At 41.4% G+C, this 21,656-nt stretch overlaps 1 protein-coding gene across 3 annotated transcripts in view; it reads right to left on the reverse strand.

Moving 5' to 3' along the window:
• Positions 1 to 4,440: 4,440 nt before the first annotated feature.
• The window catches only part of LOC126426907 (uncharacterized), a 50,040-nt gene continuing 32,824 nt past the window's right edge, over positions 4,441 to 21,656 (reverse strand). For all 3 annotated transcript variants that reach the window (XM_050089010.1, XM_050089009.1, XM_050089008.1), the window contains one exon: positions 4,441 to 8,081. In XM_050089010.1, coding sequence (XP_049944967.1) covers positions 6,541 to 8,079 — 1,539 coding nt within the window. In that variant the 5' untranslated portion in view covers positions 8,080 to 8,081 and the 3' untranslated portion in view covers positions 4,441 to 6,540. The remainder of the gene's footprint in view (positions 8,082 to 21,656) is intronic.

Genomic DNA, 21,656 nt, shown 5'->3' on the forward strand with positions numbered 1-21,656 from the left:
AATGTTGATCGTCGGTAAAGCAGATGCCAGACTGAGATTCATTGGAAGAATCCTAAGGAAATGCAATCCGAAAACAAAGGAAGTAGGTTACAGTACACTTGTTCGCCCACTGCTCGAATACTGCTCAGCAGTGTGGGATCCGTACCAGGTAGGGTTGATAGAAGAGACAGAGAAGATCCAATGGAGAGCAGCGCGCTTCATTACAGGATCATTTAGTAATCGCGAAAGCGTTACGGAGATGATAGATAAACTCCAGTGGAAGACTCTGCAGGAGAGTCGCTCAGTAGCTCGGTACGGGCTTTTGTTGAAGTTTCGAGAACATACCTTCACCGAAGAGTCAAGCAGTATATTGCTCCCTCCTACGTATATCTTGCGAAGAGACCGTGAGGATAAAATGAGAGAGATTGCCCACACAGAGGCATACCGACAATCCTTCTTTCCACGAATAATACGAGACTGGAATAGAAGGGAGAACCGGTAGAGGTACTCAGGGTACCCTCCGCCACACACCGTCAGGTGGCTTGCGGAGTATGGATGTAGATGTAGATGTAGAAGATCTTGTAGTCCTACTGAATAGACTGGATAAAGTTATGGGGGAAGAATATAATATGAGAATTAATAAAGCAAAAACAAACACAAAGGCATGCGACAAAAAAGATCAAGTGAAAGTCCAAGTTCATGTAGGCAATGAACTGCTTGAACAAGTTGATAAATTTACTTATCTGGGCAGTAATATTACCAGGGATGGAAGGAGCAAGGCAGAAGTGAGAAGTAGAATAGCTCAAGCAAAGGCTGCTTTTAACAAGAAGAAAAACATACTAACAGCCGGCCGGAGTGGCCGTGCGGTTCTAGGCGCTACAGTCTGGAACCGAGCGACCGCTCCGGTCGCAGGTTAGAATCCTGCCTCGGGCATGGATGTGTGTTATGTCCTTTGGTTAGTTAGGTTTAATTAGTTCTAAGTTCTAGGCGACTGATCACCTCAGAAGTTAAGTCGCATAGTGCTCAGAGCCATTTGAACCATCTAAGAGCATCAGCTTTGAAATCAGGAAAAGATTTTTGAAATCATATGTGTGGAGTGTGGCGTGCTATGGGTGTGAAACATAGACTCTCGGGACAGAGGAAGACGAGAAGCTAAATTCTTTTGAAATGTGGTGCTATAGACGCATGCTCAAAATAAAATGTATCGACAAGGTCACAAACGAAGTGGTTCTGGAAAGAGCAGGTGAGAAGAGAAGCTTCTGGAGTTTCATTGTTAAAATAAGAGTGCAATTTACAGGCCACCTATTAAGACATAAAGGACTCCTGAACACAATCATAGAGGGATATGTCGAGTGAAAGAGACCGAGAGGCAGACCACGACTGAGGTACATGGATCAAATCGTGAAAGATGTGGGATGTAACACCTATAAAGAAATGAAGAGAAAAGCTGAAAGACGCACAGAATGGAGACAAGCTGCCATTGTAGCTGTTGCAAACCAATCCTTGGATTGACCACTACAGAAGAAGAAAGTTAGGAATAAGACATTGTGGTGGTTTGTTAATGTAGTGGGTATGTTTGATGTTCAAACATGTAAAGAGTTGGAAGACAGCTTTGATTTATTATAAAGAATGATTGTGAAGATGTCCAACTTGCCACAAGATAGCCTTATCATTTAATGTTAAGTTGGGAAGGTGGGCAATGCGAAGAAAAGAGTGATTATATGGATCCTTTCTTGGTAGCTAGCTGGAAGCATGTCAAGTTTTCTGAGAAGTATTTACGATCTTCCAGACTACAGAAAAGAAAGTTGTAGACTCCAGTAGACATAATCTGTTATATAGTGACTGGGCGTGGAAGGCTATCAATTGGTACAATGTGTCCTTTTGATCTGAGAAGGTAAGGAAACAGCATTCAGGTACACTAATAAAGGGAAAAGTACAATGGTTGAAAAATTAGTGTCTAAGCGATAAGACGTGTATGTCCGTCAAAGAAATTTGTGGGAGAGAGTGAGGCATTTGCATTGTGCTCAATCCATGACACATTCTTAGATATTCGACATTCTTCTGTTCGCTTCTTCTGGGTGAACTGCAATATAATATAGCAGATATATGTTAGGTTCAAGTGACTTAGAGTTTAAATGTTTTAAAATGAACACAGAAATGATGGCTTAATTTATTTAGTGTTATAGGAACAACTAATGCCTACGCCAGGAGTCACAAAAAGTATTTTTGGATAAATATTTAAACAGTGCTTGCTAATTGTGTTTGTTGATATTAACGCACTAAATTTCAAAGACTCTAAATGACCTTCCTGTGGACAAACATTGCAAAGTTACTCCTAACAGCTTGTCGACTGGGAATGCCTGTCTCACTGCTGTATTTTGCTTTTCTATTCCTTCTTGTGTTAACATTATTAAGTAATTCTTGTCCATCAAGGATGTCTTAGAACACTGCAACTGATGAAAAATGGCTCTGAGCACTATGGGACTAAACATCTGAGGTCATCAGCCCCTAGAACTTAGAACTACTTAAACCTAACTAAGAACACCACACACATCCACGCCCGAGGCAGGATTCGAACCTGTGACCGTGGTGGTCGCGCGGTTCCAGACTGAAGTATAATGTTACTTAAAATCCGTCTTGATTGCAATTTTTTTTATTTTTTTTATTCATATGACCGGTTTCGGTTCATTCAGAACCATCTTCAGATCTGATATTTCAGTTACAGGTCATATGAATAATAATAATAATAATAAAAAAAAGGAAATAAGAAATTTGCAATCAAGACGGATTTTAAGTAACATTATAAAATCACTGATTGCTATTATCCCATAAGATATTATGTCTGTTTTTCCAGACTGAAGTGCCTAGAACTGCTCGGCCACACGGGTGTTGCAGAATTCTGCAATGGAACTTTTTAAGAGAGCTATTGTAAAACATTGTAAGTAAAGAAACAATGTTCACAACACGTAAATAAATGTAAACACCTGAAGATGTAGTGAACACGAAATGAACGTATTCTCAAAAAACATGGGTTTTGAGTCATAATTTGTTGCCTGGCATATTGGGAAAGATATGCCATTCATATTGGTTCATTACCCCGTAAAGATTGACATCATGGGCGCTATATTTTTGAGTTTATGAGCTAAGAGCACAGCTGTTACATCACGTGACAACCTGGCTCATGAGCTTAAGTAAGCATGTGAATCAGACCCATAGGTCACCAAAGATTGCCCTTGCCTACCATACAACTTTCACAATAAACATTTCAAAATGGAATAATAAGACATATTCTGATGCTAGTGTAATATAAATTAGAAGGATTAGGTTTCCAGTCATGGCAAGAGAAGCCCGATATAGTCTTTGAATGTGATGATAAGAATCAGAGTACTGTAGTTTACAATACAAGACTTGTGCACAGAAATCAAGCTACTGATCAACATTTTTGTCCAAGATGTTTTGTTGCTAGAGGAAAAATAAGAGCTCAAGTATTTCATCCCAGTATTAATACTGATATTTAAGAAATTCATACATATCAAGGTGAAGTGTGGTACTTTACTGTCACACAAACACCATATCAAATAATGCTCCTCCGCAGCACACAAAGGAGCAATAGACATTTCAATTATGAGAAGATAGCGACAGACTCTAGTGGACACACAACAAATGCAAGCTAAGTAACTGTTTTCAGTATTCACTGAAGAGAGTCTGCCTGCCTATATCTTAAAGTACTAAGTTAGAGAAATTCCAGTGAACACCAGGAATAAGTTACTAATTGGTACTCATCTCTACTATTACATGGCAATTGGCCCTCGGCATAGTGAATTCTTTCAAAGTGTTTACGATTTTAGGCCAAGTGGCCAGTAACTAGTAGAACGAATGGCAGTGAAAGCATTAGTCTGATGAAGGTTCTTCCTAGTGATTACTGAAAGCATCTCAAAGTTTTGGGCTGACTCCTCCATAAAAAAACTGTGTCGGTTAGACAAAGAAACGAACTGACTAAAAGTAATTACTCGTTACTGCAGCACATCAGTCCTGCCAACTCCACAATATCTAACGAACAGACACCCACCAAAACCTCGGAGACATCCTCCCTCTCATTTCGACTATGAAGGCTAACAGACAAGTTAACCCATACTGTCGTTAATGTCCTGATTGCATCACACAAGTAACATTGGGGGATGGGGAGGGGGGGGGGGGGAAGCTGTAGGGGAAATGGTATACATATGAAATGTGTTCATGCTCTGAAATGAGAACGCAATAGATACTAAAGTACTGTCTGGTGTAAAATTGGACTTTTTTAATTTAACAAAACTGTGGACATATCACTCTGATCTGAAACAAAAATGGATACATGATACCATTAACATAAATACCATATCCATTTTCTGGTAATACATTTGAAATTCATGTTTTAGGATACGCTATGTTCTGTAGAACTTCTTGCAATCCTGCTGTTTAATTTCTCTAATTTACGTCTAAAACCAGTTCAAACAATACACCAAAACAGAGCAAAATAATTACTCCACACGAACAACTTGCAATAAAACCATGTTTAAGAATACAAGGGGCAGTCAAATGAAAATGAGAGATGGAAACAAAAAGTAAGTAAATTGTTTATTATTTCAAAAGTAATCACCATAACAATACAATGTCATCAAAATGACCTCGGCAACATGTAGGCGGGTGTTATCCTGCAACAGAATGATGCTCTCTGTCAACATTCGTGTGTGTTTGGACTTATGGTGTGCTTGAGTTTTTGCAACGTGTCCACATAAAGGCTGTGCTTTAGTTGTGGCACTATGTTCCAGACAGTTAATGGGCAACAGGCCCTTGCAGTCCCAGAAATAGATTATCATGACTTTCCTGGAGCTGGCATGCCCATTTTGACTATGCTGCAAAAGTTACACTGGGAAGTCCTCACATACCCTCAGTACAGTGCCGATCTCTTCCCATTTGATGTCACTATTTTTGGAGCCTCGAGGAAAGACATCCCTAGCTGTCGATTTGCTTTGGCGAAGAGATGCACTCTGGGGTACAATCGTCGTTCTGTAGGCAACCACAAACATTTTCACAGTGGGATAAATATATTAATATTTATGGTGACCACCCAGCTAACTCATTTTCATATGACTGCCCCTTACAAAATATTCTAGTGGATATAATATGTTCATGTTTTATAACTTTTATTCCTTGCCAAATATATGTAATTTGAATGATGTGTTGATTATGGTTAAGCCTTGCATCAACATTTACTTCGCGTTTTAAGCCATTGTATTTGAGCACAGCAAAAGACCTTGAGTAAGGTAAAGAAAGGTGCACGGCTTACCTGGCAAGAGCATTGCATGCGAAGGGTAAGGTTGCTGGTTTCAACCTCTGGCCAGCACACGGTTTTATTATCTGCACCTATTTACATCATACAATTTCATGTTCATTACTTCTTTGAGCAAATCTTACTATCTTTTGGAAAAAGGAAATTATTATATAATTATGCCATAAACTTTAATAATTTTTTTCCTCGGAGACAAAAATGCATTATTACAATTATTTACATCTTTGATGGCACTTCAACAAACTACATGCAGAATAGTGAAAGACATCTTGCTGAGATACAAAATAAATATCACTAATTATGGCTGAAACTTAACAAGAATTTTAAGAAAGGTTTAATACAAAAATTCTTTTACAACGGTGGATACTTCTTCAATGCACTTTTATATATAATAAGTTGAAACACAGACACACGGTAAAGGAAACTTCTTTACAACGAGCATTCAGATTAATAGTAACCTAAGGCTCCATAAACCTAAAGGCAGTAGACAAATTAAGTGCACGAATATTAGACTCTGAAAAACATTTTTCGCTAGGTTTAAATAGTCATTTTTTCTGGAATACTTGTGGAGATTTGTTTACGCAGTCACAGTAAGTATTCTTTAGTGTAATAATGTTCTATGCTCTTTAAACTGTTTTCAGTTGACATTTTGATTTTTCCTATGGTAACAATGACTATTTTCTATCTGCTGTCAATCCATATAATTATTGATTAAACAGAAAATACACGATTATCCACAAATTTTTGAATTTATATTGTAATATTAGGTCTCTTTTACAGAAAGCTCCCATGCATACCTAGGACTACTGGAAGAAAGAATATTTCTGAGAAAAATTTTAGCCACAGCCTCTGGGTAGTTTCCAGACTTAAACTTTCGCTCTGCAGTCGAGATTCATTTAGAGAATGGCTTCTCCATGACATACTTTTACTCAGGAGTGCCACACCAGCAAGGTATGCAGGAGATCTTGTGTGAAGTTTAGATGACAGGGTGAGGTACTGGTTGAAGTAAAGCTGTGTTGTGGGTCACGACTAGATAACCCAAGTCGCTACAATCACTGTCCAGTAAGACTGGAAATAACAAACAACACACACACACACACACACACACACACACACACACACACACTGAAAAATTCATTTCACAAATGAATGTACATTAATCCATACACATATATATGTTAATACACACACATGTTGGCATCACAGGGCAGGAAAGTTGGTGGAACAGTAGTTTATTTAAACTGTTGTACGCTATAAATTTTTACTTGCGGCATACGCGGTTGGATGAACTCACGGACAAAGTCAACCACGTGTTCACTGACGTGCACAGTCTGCAAGTTAGTCAGATGGGACAATTCACGATAGGCATCCAAGTCCATTCCGAACGTGTAGAACAGTGACAAAGTGCGAAGCTGGGTGCAGTGCCGGAGGAACCACAAGTGGGCGACGTCCTCCGTGTGCGACAGCGACAGCGTCTCCAGTCGCGACAGTGACGGCATCACACCGGAGAGGACATCCGCGTCGACCCGGCACCTCGTCAGGTCCAGCGCCTCGAGTCTCGTCAGGTGACGCAGATTCGACAGTTCCGACGTGCCGGGCCAGTGCGAGAACTCCAGGCAGAGACGGCGCAGTTGCGGGCAGTGGCGCAGGAAGCCCAGGTGCGGCAGATCGCTACCGACGAGGTCCAGCTCCTCGAGCAGCGGCAGACGCGGCAGAACTACGGCCAGCTCGTACGCGTTCGCGGCACTGCCGGCCAGGTAGAGCGAGCGGACTCCGGCAGGCAGGTGCCGCAGGCCCGTCAGCAGCGTGTCCGGCGGCGAGGCCTCGACGCGGAGCTCCCGCAGCCGGCCGCAGTGCCGCAGGAAGGACACGTCCGAGACGAGGTCGCAGCACTCCAGCTGCAACGACACGAGGGACTTCAGACCCGTCGCGGCCACCTCCAGGTCGCCTCCCGCCACGCAACAGTCGCGCAGCCGCAGCCTCTGCAGGTTCCCCAGGTGCCGGAGATTCGCGTACGCGGCCGACGGCAGGTCGGCACAACCTTTCAATTCCAGTTCCTCCAGTGCGTCCGAGCAGTGCCGCAAGAATGCCAGTTCTTCTAGGCCGGGGCACTCTATTTCCAGCGTCCGCAACCGGCCGATCCCCTCCGACGCGTCCAGATAGTCTGCCGACAAGAACTCTGCGTAGACGCACAGGTCTGTGAGATTCGGGCACAGCTCGAGGGCCGTACCGACTGCGTAATCCGCACTAGAGCTGGACGAGGCACAGCAACACACTTCCCGGTCGCGTTTTCGGGCAAAAGCATCTAGTGTCGGTATCGCTTTGAAGATCCGCAATTTCTGGAGAGCCGCAAAATCTATAATCGAACGAGAAGAGAAGATGCTTTCTGCGATGTCGAGTCTAGTCGACAAATACGCGCACCTCAGTCTATGACCGTCCTCTGCAGATGCTATGTCAGAAATGTCCGTCACTAATAGGACCAGGCGGGGGTAGAAAATGTCGATAACAAACTCGGCTGCCGCCTTGATGATGACTTCCTGCAATAGCGGCAGGGCGCGCAAGATAGCGAATGTCTCGAAGGATTCCTTTGGACTTCTGTTGCTGACGTACCTCTTGCCCTTCCACAGGTGAGTGAAGCCCGACACAATTTCGTGCCACTGCTTGCTCACGGCAGCACAGTGTGCTAAGTCGGGAATCGGCAAGTAGCAAAAGATGGAAAACATCACGTCGTACGGCAGATTGTGGATACCGGCAGAAGGAGTTGACGCCATTTCTGTGAACAGACATAAATTTATTAGTTATTCGTCAGAGTAAGCTTCCCTACAGAATATAAGGACGGTTTTTCACTTACGTTACTTGCACGTATAGTATATACGAATACAAATAATGCATTAAGACAATTTTGTGGTCTTCGATCAGACGAATAGTTTGCTGCAGCTCTCTGTGCTAGTCTATTCTGTGCAAGTCCTAGAATTTCTACTGGGTGCCTGAGAAGACCCTGCACCCCACTTTACTTTGTACAACTGAGGAAATAAATAGTTCCTCGATCTGCACCCCAGCTTCGAAGCAGACAAAAAGCACTGTTGCCAGTTTTTTACTGTTTTGTTTCATTATTTTAGTAGTGAAGCCACAGCCGATGTGAGCTGAGAAGCGATCAGTCGTGTGTGCGTGGGTGCTGGTACGTCCACAAGAACGGCAGACAGTGGCCGAGATAAGAAATTCATTTAGAAATTACATCGGCAAGGCCCCACCGAGCAAAACTACCCTGCTTTTGTTTCAGGCAGTGACACACATGTGCTGCATTGTGGATGTGAGGAACCACGAGGGAACATACTGCTGCTGCTGCTGCTGCTGCTCAATTGAGTGATACGTCTCCAGTGAAATCCATTTGAAAAAGGGCACATAACAAAACACCACAGTCGACAACGAATAACTCTCTCTCTCTCTCTCTCTCTCTCTCTCTCTCTCTCACACACACACACACACACACACACACACACACACACACACACCACTCACACTCACACTCACACTCACACGAAAATGGACTATTTAATTTAAACCAATGTTGGTGAATGGATCATCTGACATCATCATGCAGCAGTGAATTACAGCCTGTCACGTTTTGTTGACACAATTTCCAAATGCAGTGTCTCTCTCACAAGTATTATTGTATGACAAACTAGTCATATACTGCAGTACACACATTGTTGTTGTTGCTGTGGTCTTCAGTCCTGAGACTGGTTTGATGCAGCTCTCCATGCTACTCTATCCTGTGCAAGCTTCTTCACCTCCCAGTACCTACTGCAACCTACATCCTTCTGAATCTGCTTAGTGTATTCATCTCTTGGTCTCCCCCTACGATTTTTACCCTCCACGCTGCCCTCCAATACTAAATTGGTGATCCCTTGATGCCTCAGAACATGTCCTACCAACCGATCCCTTCTTCTGGTCAAGTTGTGCCATAAACTCCTCTTCTCCCTAATCCTATTCAGTACCTCCTCATTAGTTATGTGATCTACCCATCTAATCTTCAGCATTCTTCTGTAGCACCACATTTCGAAAGCTTCTATTCTCTTCTTGTCCAAACTATTTACCGTCCATGTTTCACTTCCATACATGGCTACACTCCATACAAATACTTTCAGAAACGACTTCCTAACACTTAAATCTATATTCGATATTAACAAATTTCTCTTCTTCAGAAACGCTTTCCTTGCCATTGCCAGTCTACATTTTATATCCTCTCTACTTCGACCATCATCAGTTATTTTGCTCCCCAAATAGCAAAACTCCTTTATTACTTTAAGTGCCTGATTTCCTAATCTAATACCCTCAACATCACCCGACTTAATTCGACTACATTCCATTATCCTCGTTTTGCTTTTGTTGATGTTCATCTTATATCCTCCCTTCAAGACACCATCCATTCCGTTCAACTGCTCTTTCAAGTCCTTTGCTGTCTCTGACAGAATTACAATGTCATCAGCGAACCTAAAAGTTTTTATTTCTTCTCCATGGATTTTAATACCTATTCCAAATTTTTTTTTTGTTTCCTTTACTGCTTGCTCAATATACAGATTGAATAACATCGGGGAGAGGCTACAACCCTGTCTTACTCCCTTCCCAACCACTGCTTCCCTTTCATGTCCTTCGGCTCTTATAACTGCCATCTGGTTTCTGTACAAATTGTAAATAGCCTTTCGCTCCCTGTATTTTACCCCTGCCACCTTTAGAATTTGAAAGAGAGTATTCCAGTCAATATTGTCAAAAGGTTTCTCTAAGTCTACAAATGCTAGAAACATAGGTTTGCCTTTGCTTAATCTTTCTTCTAAGATAAGTCGTAGTGTCAGTATTGCCTCACATGTTCCAGTATTTCTACGGAATCCAAACTGATCTTCCCCGATGTCGGCTTCTACTAGTTTTTCCATTCGTCTGTAAAGAATTCGTGTTAGTATTTTGCAGCTGTGGCTTATTAAACTGATTGTTCGGTAATTCTCACATCTGTCAACTCCTGCTTTCTTTGGGATTGGAATTATTATATTCTTCTTGAAGTCTGAGGGTATTTCGCCTGTTTCATACATCTTGCTCACCAGATGGTAGAGTGAATGCCTTTTTATAGAGCACAAAAATCTCTTATGTCCAAAAGTTTGAAAAATTTCTCGTTCTTACCCCATCTCGACGATTTTAAAGTTCGGTTCCAAAATTGCAATGACTGCTGATGACACAATTATACTAATCTATGATTCAAACAAAACCTTACCAGACACAGCTCAGATGAACAAGACTACAACTAATTCAGAGTCCGTAGTGGAACAGACTCATTACATGAGTTAAAACAAGCAAATTTGACCTGTTAGTGCCAGAAGTGGAAAGTAACAGTCATACACTGAATGAATAAAACTGTCTAAAATTGTGTGTCGGATAACAAGTTAAAATGGAGTCAACAGACATATGAACTAAACGAGAGACTCAGTTCTCTTTTTACATGTTATTGTGTTTACATAAAGACATGAGTGTAGGTTTATTTTCATAGTTTTCACTCACTGTTGTTTTTCTGGGACAGTGCACCTAAAGTAAATGAAGTGTCAATTCAGCAGCAGTGAGCATAAACAGTATTGTTAAACATAATTAACTATATATCTTGCAATCACCTTTTTTAGGTTATTAGAATTCTCACACTAACTTCCTAATACATCTTTTGTTTAATGGTTTTTGATGACGACATTAAAATATCACATTCAATTAAACTGTGATGTCCTTAATCAGAACACAAGATGTTCATAAATTTACAAAAGTACACTTTAACTGTGAAAATGTTGAAATGTTTGATATGGCACTGAATACAGTATACCTTCAAGTTTTACTCCCAGCTAACACTGTATAGTTCCCAACGTCCCCCTAAGTGGGATCTGTGAATGAGTTATTCCAACTGGTTTTGTGAATCCAAATCTACTACTATAGTTTAGAGACAATTAAGGATTAAATATCACAAGCTGCCACCTTAAAGACAAACTGTTGTTACTCGGTACCATTCTTTCACCGAAACTGGCTGTGCATCACATAGGATGCCGGGTCAGGGTCGGCTAGCAGCCTAACGCAGCAATTTAACAAGTTCGGCACTCTCACTTTCATAGTCTGGGTAAATGAACGAGAAGTGCCAGCATTGGAATTTAAACCCCTACTGTTACAATGTGGAAGCAAGACTTGCCAAACTTGTTCAATTGCTGTATCAGACTGCTGGTTGACTCTGACATGGCATCCAATGTGATAAACAGCCAGTTTTGGTGAAAAGATTGTGACAATCAAAAACAGTTTGTACTTGAGTTCATGGATTGTGATATTTTATTCTGAATTGTCTCACCTGTAGAAGATCTGGATTCGTGAAATCATAAATGCTGCACGCGTGTGCAACGCCCCCCCCCCCCCCCCCCCCCCCACACACACACACACTCTACACCATTATACGACTCTGTGATGGCTGTCGGAATAACTCACATGCACATGTCACCCAGTGGGACAGTGGGAATGTCGGGCACTAGCAGTTTTAGGTGGAAATATGTTGTTGTTGTGGTCTTCAGTCCTGAGACTGGTTTGATGCAGCTCTCCATGCTGCTCGATCCTGTGCAAACTTCTTCATCTCCCAGTACCTACATCCTTCTGAATCTGTTTAGTGTATTCATCTCTGTCTCCCACTACGATTTTTACCCTCCACACTGCCCTCCAATGCTAAATTTGTGATCCCTTGATGCCTCAGAACATGTCCTACCAACCGGTCCCTTCTTCTCGTCAAGTTGTGCCACAAACTCCTGTTCTCCCCAATTCTATTCAATACTTCATCACTAGTTATGTGATCTTACCATCTAAGCTTCAGCATTCTTCTGTAGCACCACATTTCAAAAGCTTCTATTCACTTCTTGTCCAAACTATTTATCATCCATGTTTTACTTCCATACATGGCCACACTCCATACAAATGCTTTCAGAAACGACTTCCTGTCACTTACATATACTCGATGTTAACAAATTTCTCTTCTTCAGAAATGCTTTCCGCTTTTCTTGATGTTCATCTTATATCCCCCTCTCAAGACACTGTCCATTGCATTCAACGGCTCTTCCAAGTCCTTTGTTGTCTCTGACAGAATTACAATGTCATTGGCAAACCTCAAAGTTTTTATTTCTTCTCCATGGATTTTTAATTCCTACTCCGAATTTTTCTTTTGTTTCCTTTACTGCTTGCTCAATATACAGACTGAATAACATCTGGGACAGGCTACAACCCTGTCTCACTCCCTTCCCAACCACTGCTTCCCTTTAATGCCCATCGACTCTTATAACTGCCATCTGGTTTCTGTACAAATTGTAATTAGCCTTTCGCTCCCTACATTTTAGCCCTGCCACCCTCAGAATTTGAAAGAGAGTATTCCAGTCAACATTGTCAAAAGCTTTCTCTAAGTCTACAAATGCTAGAAACGTAGGTTTGTCTTTCCTTAATCTATTTTCTAAGATAAGTCGTAGGGTCAGTATTGCCTCACGTGTTCCAACATTTCTACGGAATCCAAACTGATCTTCCCCGAGGTCCGCTTCTACCAGTTTCTCCATTCGTCTGTAAAGAATTTGCGTTAGTATTTTGCAGCTGTGACCTATTAAACTGATAGTTTAGTAATTTTCACATCTGTCAACACCTGCTTTCTTTGGGATTGGAATTATTATATTCTTCTTGAAGTCTGAGGGTATTTCGCCTGTCTCATACATCTCGCTCACCAGATGGTAGAGTTTTGTCAGGACTGGCTCTCCCAAGGCCGTCAGTAGTTCTAATGGAATGTTGTCTACTCCCGGGGCCTTGTTTCGACTCAGGTCTTTCAGTGTTCTGTCAAACTCTTCACGCAGTATCGTATCTCCCATTTCATCTACATTCTCTTCCATTTCTATAATTCTATATTATATAACTTGAAGATATACTGCTTTCAGTGCTGTATCAAACATTTCTGTAAGTTATTTATCCATTCCACAATTAAAGGTTACTGATATACGACTAATTTATAAATACCCTGTACAAGACACAAAAATTACTCTCTTGTAGATTTTGCCTCCATGTCTAGTGCTTATAAGGGAGGTCCTGCTATCTGGTGCAAAGATTCAGGAATATCTGATCCAACTCAACTTAGCCAGGGTGTTTGTTACACCAACTACGGACAGTAAATACAGCCTTAGTGGTGATCTGGATGTAAGAGGAGCAGCAACTACATACATGAACATGAGTTTCATGGAGGTCCTAAGGTGCCATGACCAGCCCTGGGTTAATACCGCTGTGAGCTGCATGATCACTGGGTTGAGTAGGTATCTACATCTATACTCTGCCAACCACCATGAAATGCATGGTAGAGGGTACATCCCACTGTATCCCTTATTACCCTTCCCATTCCATTCATGTACAGAGTGCGGAAAAACTGATTGTTTGAATGCATTTGTGTGTGCAGTAATTATTCTAATCTTATTCTCACAATCTCCATGTGATCTATACATAGGGGGTCGTGACACATTCCTAGTCATCATTTAAGGTCAGTTCTTGAAACTCTGTTAATACACCTTCTCAGGATAGCTTATGTCTATCTCCAAGAGTCTTCAGGTTCGTTCATTTAACGTGTCAGTGACACTCGCCCACAGGTCTCACAAGTATGTGACAACTCGTGCTACTCTTCTCTGTATATGTTCAATACCCCCGTTATTCCTCTCTGGTACACACTTGAGCAACATTCTACAACCAGTCGTACAAGTAATTTGTAAACATCTCCTGTGTATGCTAATCGCACTTCCCTGGCGCTCTACCGATAAGCCAAAGTCTATGACTTGCTTTACCCACACCAGAGCCTATGTGATCATTACATGTCATATCCTCGTGAAGAGTTACATCCAGGTATTTGTATGCGTTGGTCGATTCCTACAGTGACTCGTTGATTGTAGTCAGAGCATCAATGTTTTCCATTTTGTGAAGTGCACAATTTTACATTTCTGAACATTGAGAGTAAGCTGCCAATCTTTGCACCACTTTGAAATCTTATCAAGATTTGACTGAATATTTCTGCATCTTCTTTTGGACAGTACTTCAGTATAGATAACTGCATCATCTGCAAAAAGCCTGAGGTTACTATTAATAAGGTCTCAAAAGTCATTAATATACAACATGAACAGCAAGGGTCCCAACACACTCAAAGTCACTTCCATACGTAACAATGACTCTCCATCCAAGATAACATGTCGCATCCTCCCTATCAAAAAGTCCTCAAGCCAGTCAAATTTTACTTGATGCCCCATACGATCATACTTTTGACAATAAGAGTAGGTGTGGTACTGATTCAAACACTTTTCGGAAATCAAGAAACACTGACTCTACCTCACTGCCTTGATACAAAGGTTTGAGTACGGGGGAAAAAGTGAGGTTGGACTTCACACAATCGATGTTTACGAAATCCGTGCTGGTTAGCATGGAGGAAATCATTCTGTTCGAGATGCCTCACTATGTTTGAGCTCAGAATATGTTTAGAGATTCTACAACAAATCAATTTCAAGGATACTGGATGGTAGTATTGTGCATCACATCTACTACCCTTCTTGTAGACGGGTGTGACATGTGCTTGTTCCAAGAAATGGGCACGTTTTTTCTTCAAAGGATCTATGAAAGATTATAGTTAGAAGAAGTGCTAACTCAGCTGCAAATTCAGTATAGAATCTGGCAGGCATTCCAACAAGCACTGGAGCTTTGTACTATTTTAACAATTTTACGGGTTTCTCAGCATCACTGACACTAATACCGATTTCATTCATCTTTTCAGTGGTACAAGGATTAAATTGGGCAATTCACTTAGTTTTTCTTTTGTGAAAGAACATTTCAAAACAGAATTACACATTTCAGCTTTTACTTTGCCTCTTTCAATTGCAGCTCCTGTCTCATCCACTTTGGTGCCACTAACAGCTTTTACATACAACCAGAATTTCTTTGGGTTTTGTGAAAGATCATTTGATAATATTCTGCAATGTCAGTCACTGATATCAATAGGCATTGCTCTCTTGACAGCCATATGAGTTTCATTTAGCATTTCTCTATTTATAGCTGTTGTGTTCATAGTTGCTCGTAGTCAGCACGTACACAACTTTCCCACTAGAGCGCGCCCCGCTAAGCACAACAGCGCAGGCGCAGCACTCGTCCGTCTCCGCACTACGAGATGGCGCTGTCTTAGAGACGGACCAAATTCTGCTTCCGCCGATCCGCGTATTAATATGTAACGCAGCCAATGAGATTGCTGCTAACGTGGAACCTTTTCTCCTCGCGGATCACACTCGCGCAGTGATACCTGAACGCTAAAGGTATTATAACGAGTGTACAGACCTCCGATTAGTCAGTCTGCATTAGTCTGTAGTCAAGTTTCAGTCTGCGCCTAATAAGATTATCATATTCCTGTACATAGCCATGAAGATAAATGAATTGACACTTTGTCGAGTATCAGAGATATGTGAGAATAAGATTAACGTACCAAGACCAAAGGAACTTCAGATTGTCAATTGTAAACAGCATCCAGAACCAAGTTAAGTTATTTTTATGCTTATTATTATTTTAATAAATGTGTGCGAAAATTAATCAAGTTCTGTTTAAAGTTGGTCACCGTCAATCTGCTACTCTAAGTATGCAAGTGGCATTTCTATCGTCTGACCTAACGGCAGAAGATAAACCCGCCACGATAAGACCACAAGACATATTGGTGACACTCGCCTACTTCGTTAGAGCGACAAGCCAAATAATCTGATAGTGTGTGTGCCGAAGGTCTTACAGTACGCACACCACAATAGCCCTATGCAGTAATCTCCGTTTCTTTAGAAGTTACTTTACAGAAGCTGTACAACTTCAAGGGTCCCTTCCCTTATGAACTTTTCTACTGTGCACATATCTATCCAGTGCATGGTCAACTATTCTTTTAAACTTGAGTCATAGTTCTTCTACATGCTCCTGCCCTCTGCTGAAAGTGTCAAGTTCCTCACTGAGGTACGACGCTACTGATTTTTATCTTGTTTACTGAACAAACATATACTGGGTGATAAAAAAGTCAGTATAAATTTGAAAACTGAATAAATCACAGAATAATGCAGATAGAGAGGTACAAATTGACACAAATGCTTGGAATGACATGGGGTTTTATTAGAACCAAAAAAATACAAAAGTTCAAAAAATGTTCGACAGATGGCGCTTCATCTGATCAGAATAGCAATAATTGGCATAACAAAGTAAGACAAAGGAAAGATGATGTTCTTTACAGGAAATGCTCAATATGTCTACCATCATTCCTCAACAATAACTATAGTCGAGGAATAATGTTGGGAACAGCTCTGTAAAGCATGTCCGGAGTTATGGTGAGGCATTGGTGTCAGATGTTGTCTTTCAGCATCCCTAGAAATGTCAGTCGATCACGATACACTTGCAACTTCTGGTAACCCCAAAGCTAATAATCGCACGGACTGAGGTCTGGGGACCTGAGAGGCCAAGCGTGACGAAAGTGGCGGCTGAGCACACGATCACCACCAAATGACACGCGCCAGAGATCTTTCACGCATCTAACAAGATAGGGGTGGAGCGCCATTCTGCATAAACATCGTACGTTCCAGCAGGTGTTTGTCAGCCAGGCTGGCGATGATGCGATTCTGTAACATATCGGCGTATCTCTCACCCGTCATGGTAGCAGATACAAAACCAGAATCGCGCATTTCCTCGAAGAAAAAAGGCCCAATAACGGTAGATGTGGTAAATCCAACCCATACTGTGACTTTCTCGTCGTGCAATGGAGTTTCCACGGCAGTTCTTGGATTTTCGGTAACCCAAATTGTGCAGGTGTGGGCGTTGACAGACCCTTGGTGCGTGAAATGAGCTTTGTTGGTCAACAACACGTTACTCAACCAATTGTCATCTTCCGCCATCTTTTGAAACACCCACACCGCAAATGCCCTCCGCTTCACTAAATTGCCAGGTAACAGTTCACGATGCCGATGGATTTTGTATGAATAGCATCGGAGGGTACGCCTCTCTGCCAACCAAACAGTAGTGTATGGAATGCCGGTGCGAAGTGCGACTGCACGATCGCTGACTTGCACGTGCACAGACGAACCCGCTACAGTCTCCATTTCTTCCTGAACTGTCTCAGCAGCATTACGTCTTGTGCTCGGTTGGCCACTAGTGGCTTCGAACTTCGAAATCATTCTCGCCACAGCTGCATCTATCAACCTTTTCAGGTAACGTCAACATGCTGCGACTGCTGGCGCATCTGATTCTCTCTCCCATTACAGCTCCTTTTGTACACGATTATCATGCGCAGTCACTGACGTTTTGCTGTCCAGCGCCATCTGTTGGACATTTTGTGAACTTTTTTTTTGTTTCTAATAAAACTCCATGTCATTCCAAGCATGTGTGGCAATTTTTACCTCTCTATCTACATTATTCCGTGGTTTATTAAGTTTTCAAATTTATACTGACTTTTTGATCACCAGGTATATATCTATCTGCTTGTTTTAATTGCCCTTTTTACTTTTGTGACCGTTGTTTCTGCAACCGTGACATGGTCACTGATACTAGTTTCGATGTGGACATCCTCAAAGACATCAGGTCTATTTGTTGCCGCTAGAGACAATTACTTCAATCGTGAGTGGGTTCCCTATCTACCTGTTCCACATAGTTTTCAGAGAAGGCATTTAGAAATGTTTCACGGGATGTCTTATCACGACCACCGTTAACGAAACTAATTTTCCCAATTGATTGTCGGATGATTAAAATCTTCACTCACGATTACATTATAAATGGCGAACTTGTGTTCGAGCAAAGTAAGGTTTTCTCTAAAGTTTTTGGTTACATTAGGAGAGGAGTCTAGTGGGCAATAGAAGGATCCATTTATCATTTTATGCCCTCCTCTGATACTGAGACTCGCCCAAACTATTTCACATGCAGCTTCAATTTCTATCTCTCTGGATCCGAGATTCTTGTCTACTGCAACACATACACCATCTTATCCATCTTTTGATTTGCTGCTCCTCGTATTGGCTGTGTTTGCAGTTAACATTTTTTGGGATTAGGGGTCCGCCAGCTATGCAAAACACCGTTTTTCTCAGTACCCAAACATGTTTCGGCACCACTGTGCCATCATCAGTGGGTTTTCATTTTTATTTATTCTGCAATGTTAACATTTTCGTTACATGATTATAAAATTATGTGCATTTTGAGTTCAAACAACAGATTGTTTCTTTTTGTAAATACAATACAAAATGTAAAGGTATTCATGCTCACCAAATGTGAAGGTATTTACAAAAAGAAACGATCTGTTGTTTGAACTAAAAATGCATATAATTTTATTATCATGTAACAAAAATGTTCACATTGCAGAATAAATAAAAACGAAAACCCACTGATGATGGCACAGTGGTGCCGAAACATGTTTGGGTACTCAGAAAAACGGTGTTTTGCGTAACTGACAGACCTCTAATTAAAAAACTACACCACCTTATTTCACCACTGACCTATCCTATCGATTTACACTTAAACTCTCCACAGGTCTCACTGCTATCACATTCAGGTTTCAACCAGCTTCCTGTACCTACTACTATGTGAGCTTCATTGCTTTTCGTGAGCACTCTAAACTCTGCCACTTTGTTGCAAATTCTTTGGCAGTTAATTATTTGGATTTTAAGACTATCACCTGTGGGAGGCATTTCTTTTTATCTTACACCGATACTTCTGGGTTTCATACAACTATCATTATCTGGACTGGACGGAGACTCGCTCAATCTGTAAAACTCTCGTGTGCACCCCACACACAGTCAGCTACCCGAGTAGCAGCCTCTGACAAGTAGTGCATCCCTGACCAATTTAGAAGGACCCTACAGTTCTCAAACCTAATACGCACATCCACAATGTCGCAGCCTATAGTGTGATTAAAACTACTTTGTACTTGACAGCTAGCCGAGCGCGTGACCGTGAGACAGTGTGGGCCAATAGCAAGCTGACGTTCAGCACCCCTCCCCTGCATAGTTGCCACTGCTTATGCGTCACGGTTCAGTACCTGCTAACCCCTGATCTTGTGCGCGTTGTGTTGTGTGAACTGCATTATCTCAGTGTCTGCTTCTCCTTTGATTCTACTACAAGTATGTGATAAATTACTGTAGTGGCTTCTTGTACAAAATTTCCGAAAATAAAAAGCGTGGTCATCCTAGAGTTCGTAGTCCGAAATCATCTTCGAAGAAAGTTGGGCAAGGAATAGCATTGAGAGGACAATTGCGCGAATACGTCTGCAACGTACGACAATATTTTGAGATGGAAAGGGAGAAGGGAGGGCCACTTCTTTCCGTTAATAAGGTAGTCGAGAGGACTGCGGCAGCATTAAGAATAAGCAGAACAACCGTTATAAACATAGGCAAAGAGCAAAATGAAAAACTGAATACACATTTCGGGTCATCAACTCTTAACTCCGAACCGCCAAGTCTGGAAACACCGAGGAAAAAACGAAGCGTCAAGAAACGTGTGACGAATGTTGGTTCTTCTGAACAGGATGCGATTCGCAGACATTTGTATGCATATTATCACTGTAGAGAGCATCCAACGTTACAAAAACTGTATGTAATGCTTAAAGAAGCTGGTCTTTTCGTGGGCAGTAAGTCATCTCCTCGGCTGGTTTTATTAAACCTGGGATTTAATTACGAAAAATTAAGCGAGTGTACAGTTTTCTTGGAACGGCAACATATTGCTCTCTTGGCGATTCCGATTTTTGCGGCAGGTAAAGGACATTGAACTCGATGATTTAGTGTGGCTAGATGAAACATGGGTGAATTCTGGTCATACACTGAAGACACGTTGGTCTGACGGATCACAAGAAGGAATGGCAATACCTGTTAGCAAAGGAAGCAGAATAATTGTTGTTCATGCAGGTACCACACGTGGGTTTGTTCCTGACTGTTTACATGTTTTCAGGTCAAAGAAAACCTCAGATTTTTACGAGGAAATGAACCACACCACCTTTTTACGATGGTTTGAAAATTCACTGTTACCAAATTTGGAGAAACCGTCGTACATCATTATTGACAATGCGCCATACCACACTGTTGTAAAGGATTAAGCCCCAACACTATCTTCTAGAAAAGACGAAATTATACAGTGGTTATGACCAAATAATACACAATTCGATGACGGAATGAAGAAAGTGGAACTATTGGAACTTGTGTCACAACATAAGCCACGATACCCGACATACGTTGTAGATGAAGTTTCCAACAAACATGGACATTCTGTAATTAGATTACCACCCTATCATTGTCACTTTAATGATATAGAGCTAATATGGGCCCACATCAAGGGGTACATAGCACGTGAAAACAAGACATTCAGGCTTTCAGAAGTGGAAAGATTTTTACATGAAGCTGTTTCTAAAGTAACAGTGGAAAACAGGAGTAATGTTGTAGTACATACAAAAGCTGTCATTCAGGAGGCATGGAAGAACAAATCCTTATGGGAAGATAGTGTTTCTGAATTAATTATTGCTGTCCGGGAGTCACCTGAAAGTTCTAGCAACACAGATATAAACGGCGTTTTCCAGCTGTCGGACACAGAACACGTTGAGTGATGGTAAGTTGCCAAAAAATAAATAAATTTGTACCTTTTGGTGGTGTTGGTCTCGTTGTCTTGGTATTTTGAGTTTTTGTGATTTGTTCTGAAATTCATGGCACAAGACGAAAATGTAACTAACGGCGGTATATGTGCTGCTTCTCGTCTTGGCGAAACTGTAGCACCCACCCACTTCCAACAAGCTCTAAAAATAAATTCAAACCTTTCGGGAACTTTTTCTCGCTTTGACCCCCCACAAAACATGTAAAGGGAAAAAGTTTGTCGCTTACTACATTTCTGGTGTTGATTTGGAAAAAGTTCCGCATCAGACGTGAGATTTTAATTAATTATTTCACTATTACTGGCTGTATTGCTCAGAAAGTTTGCTAACATTATCGAAACATGCCACTGAAGACAACATTAAAATTTTGATGTTGTACGACACACGGTTTAGGAGATGGGGAACTTTTAATATTGAGTAGCGTGAAAATTCAACTTTTCGTAAAAAGTTAATTTCTCTATTTCAGTAGCACAAATTTTTCACCGAGTTAAAAAAAGTGTCAGGAGGTAGTCCTCGTATCACTCTACCATGTACAGTTGCCAAATTATAAAAAACATGACTTCCATTCTTTACAGCGGCAGCTGGCAACATTGCACGGCCGCTCAGCGAACTGTCAAGTACAAAGTAGTTTTAATCGCACTATAGCTTGTCACAGAACCT

The sequence above is a fragment of the Schistocerca serialis genome, chromosome 11 (genome assembly GCF_023864345.2).
Source record: "Schistocerca serialis cubense isolate TAMUIC-IGC-003099 chromosome 11, iqSchSeri2.2, whole genome shotgun sequence".
Taxonomy (NCBI): domain Eukaryota; kingdom Metazoa; phylum Arthropoda; class Insecta; order Orthoptera; family Acrididae; genus Schistocerca; species Schistocerca serialis.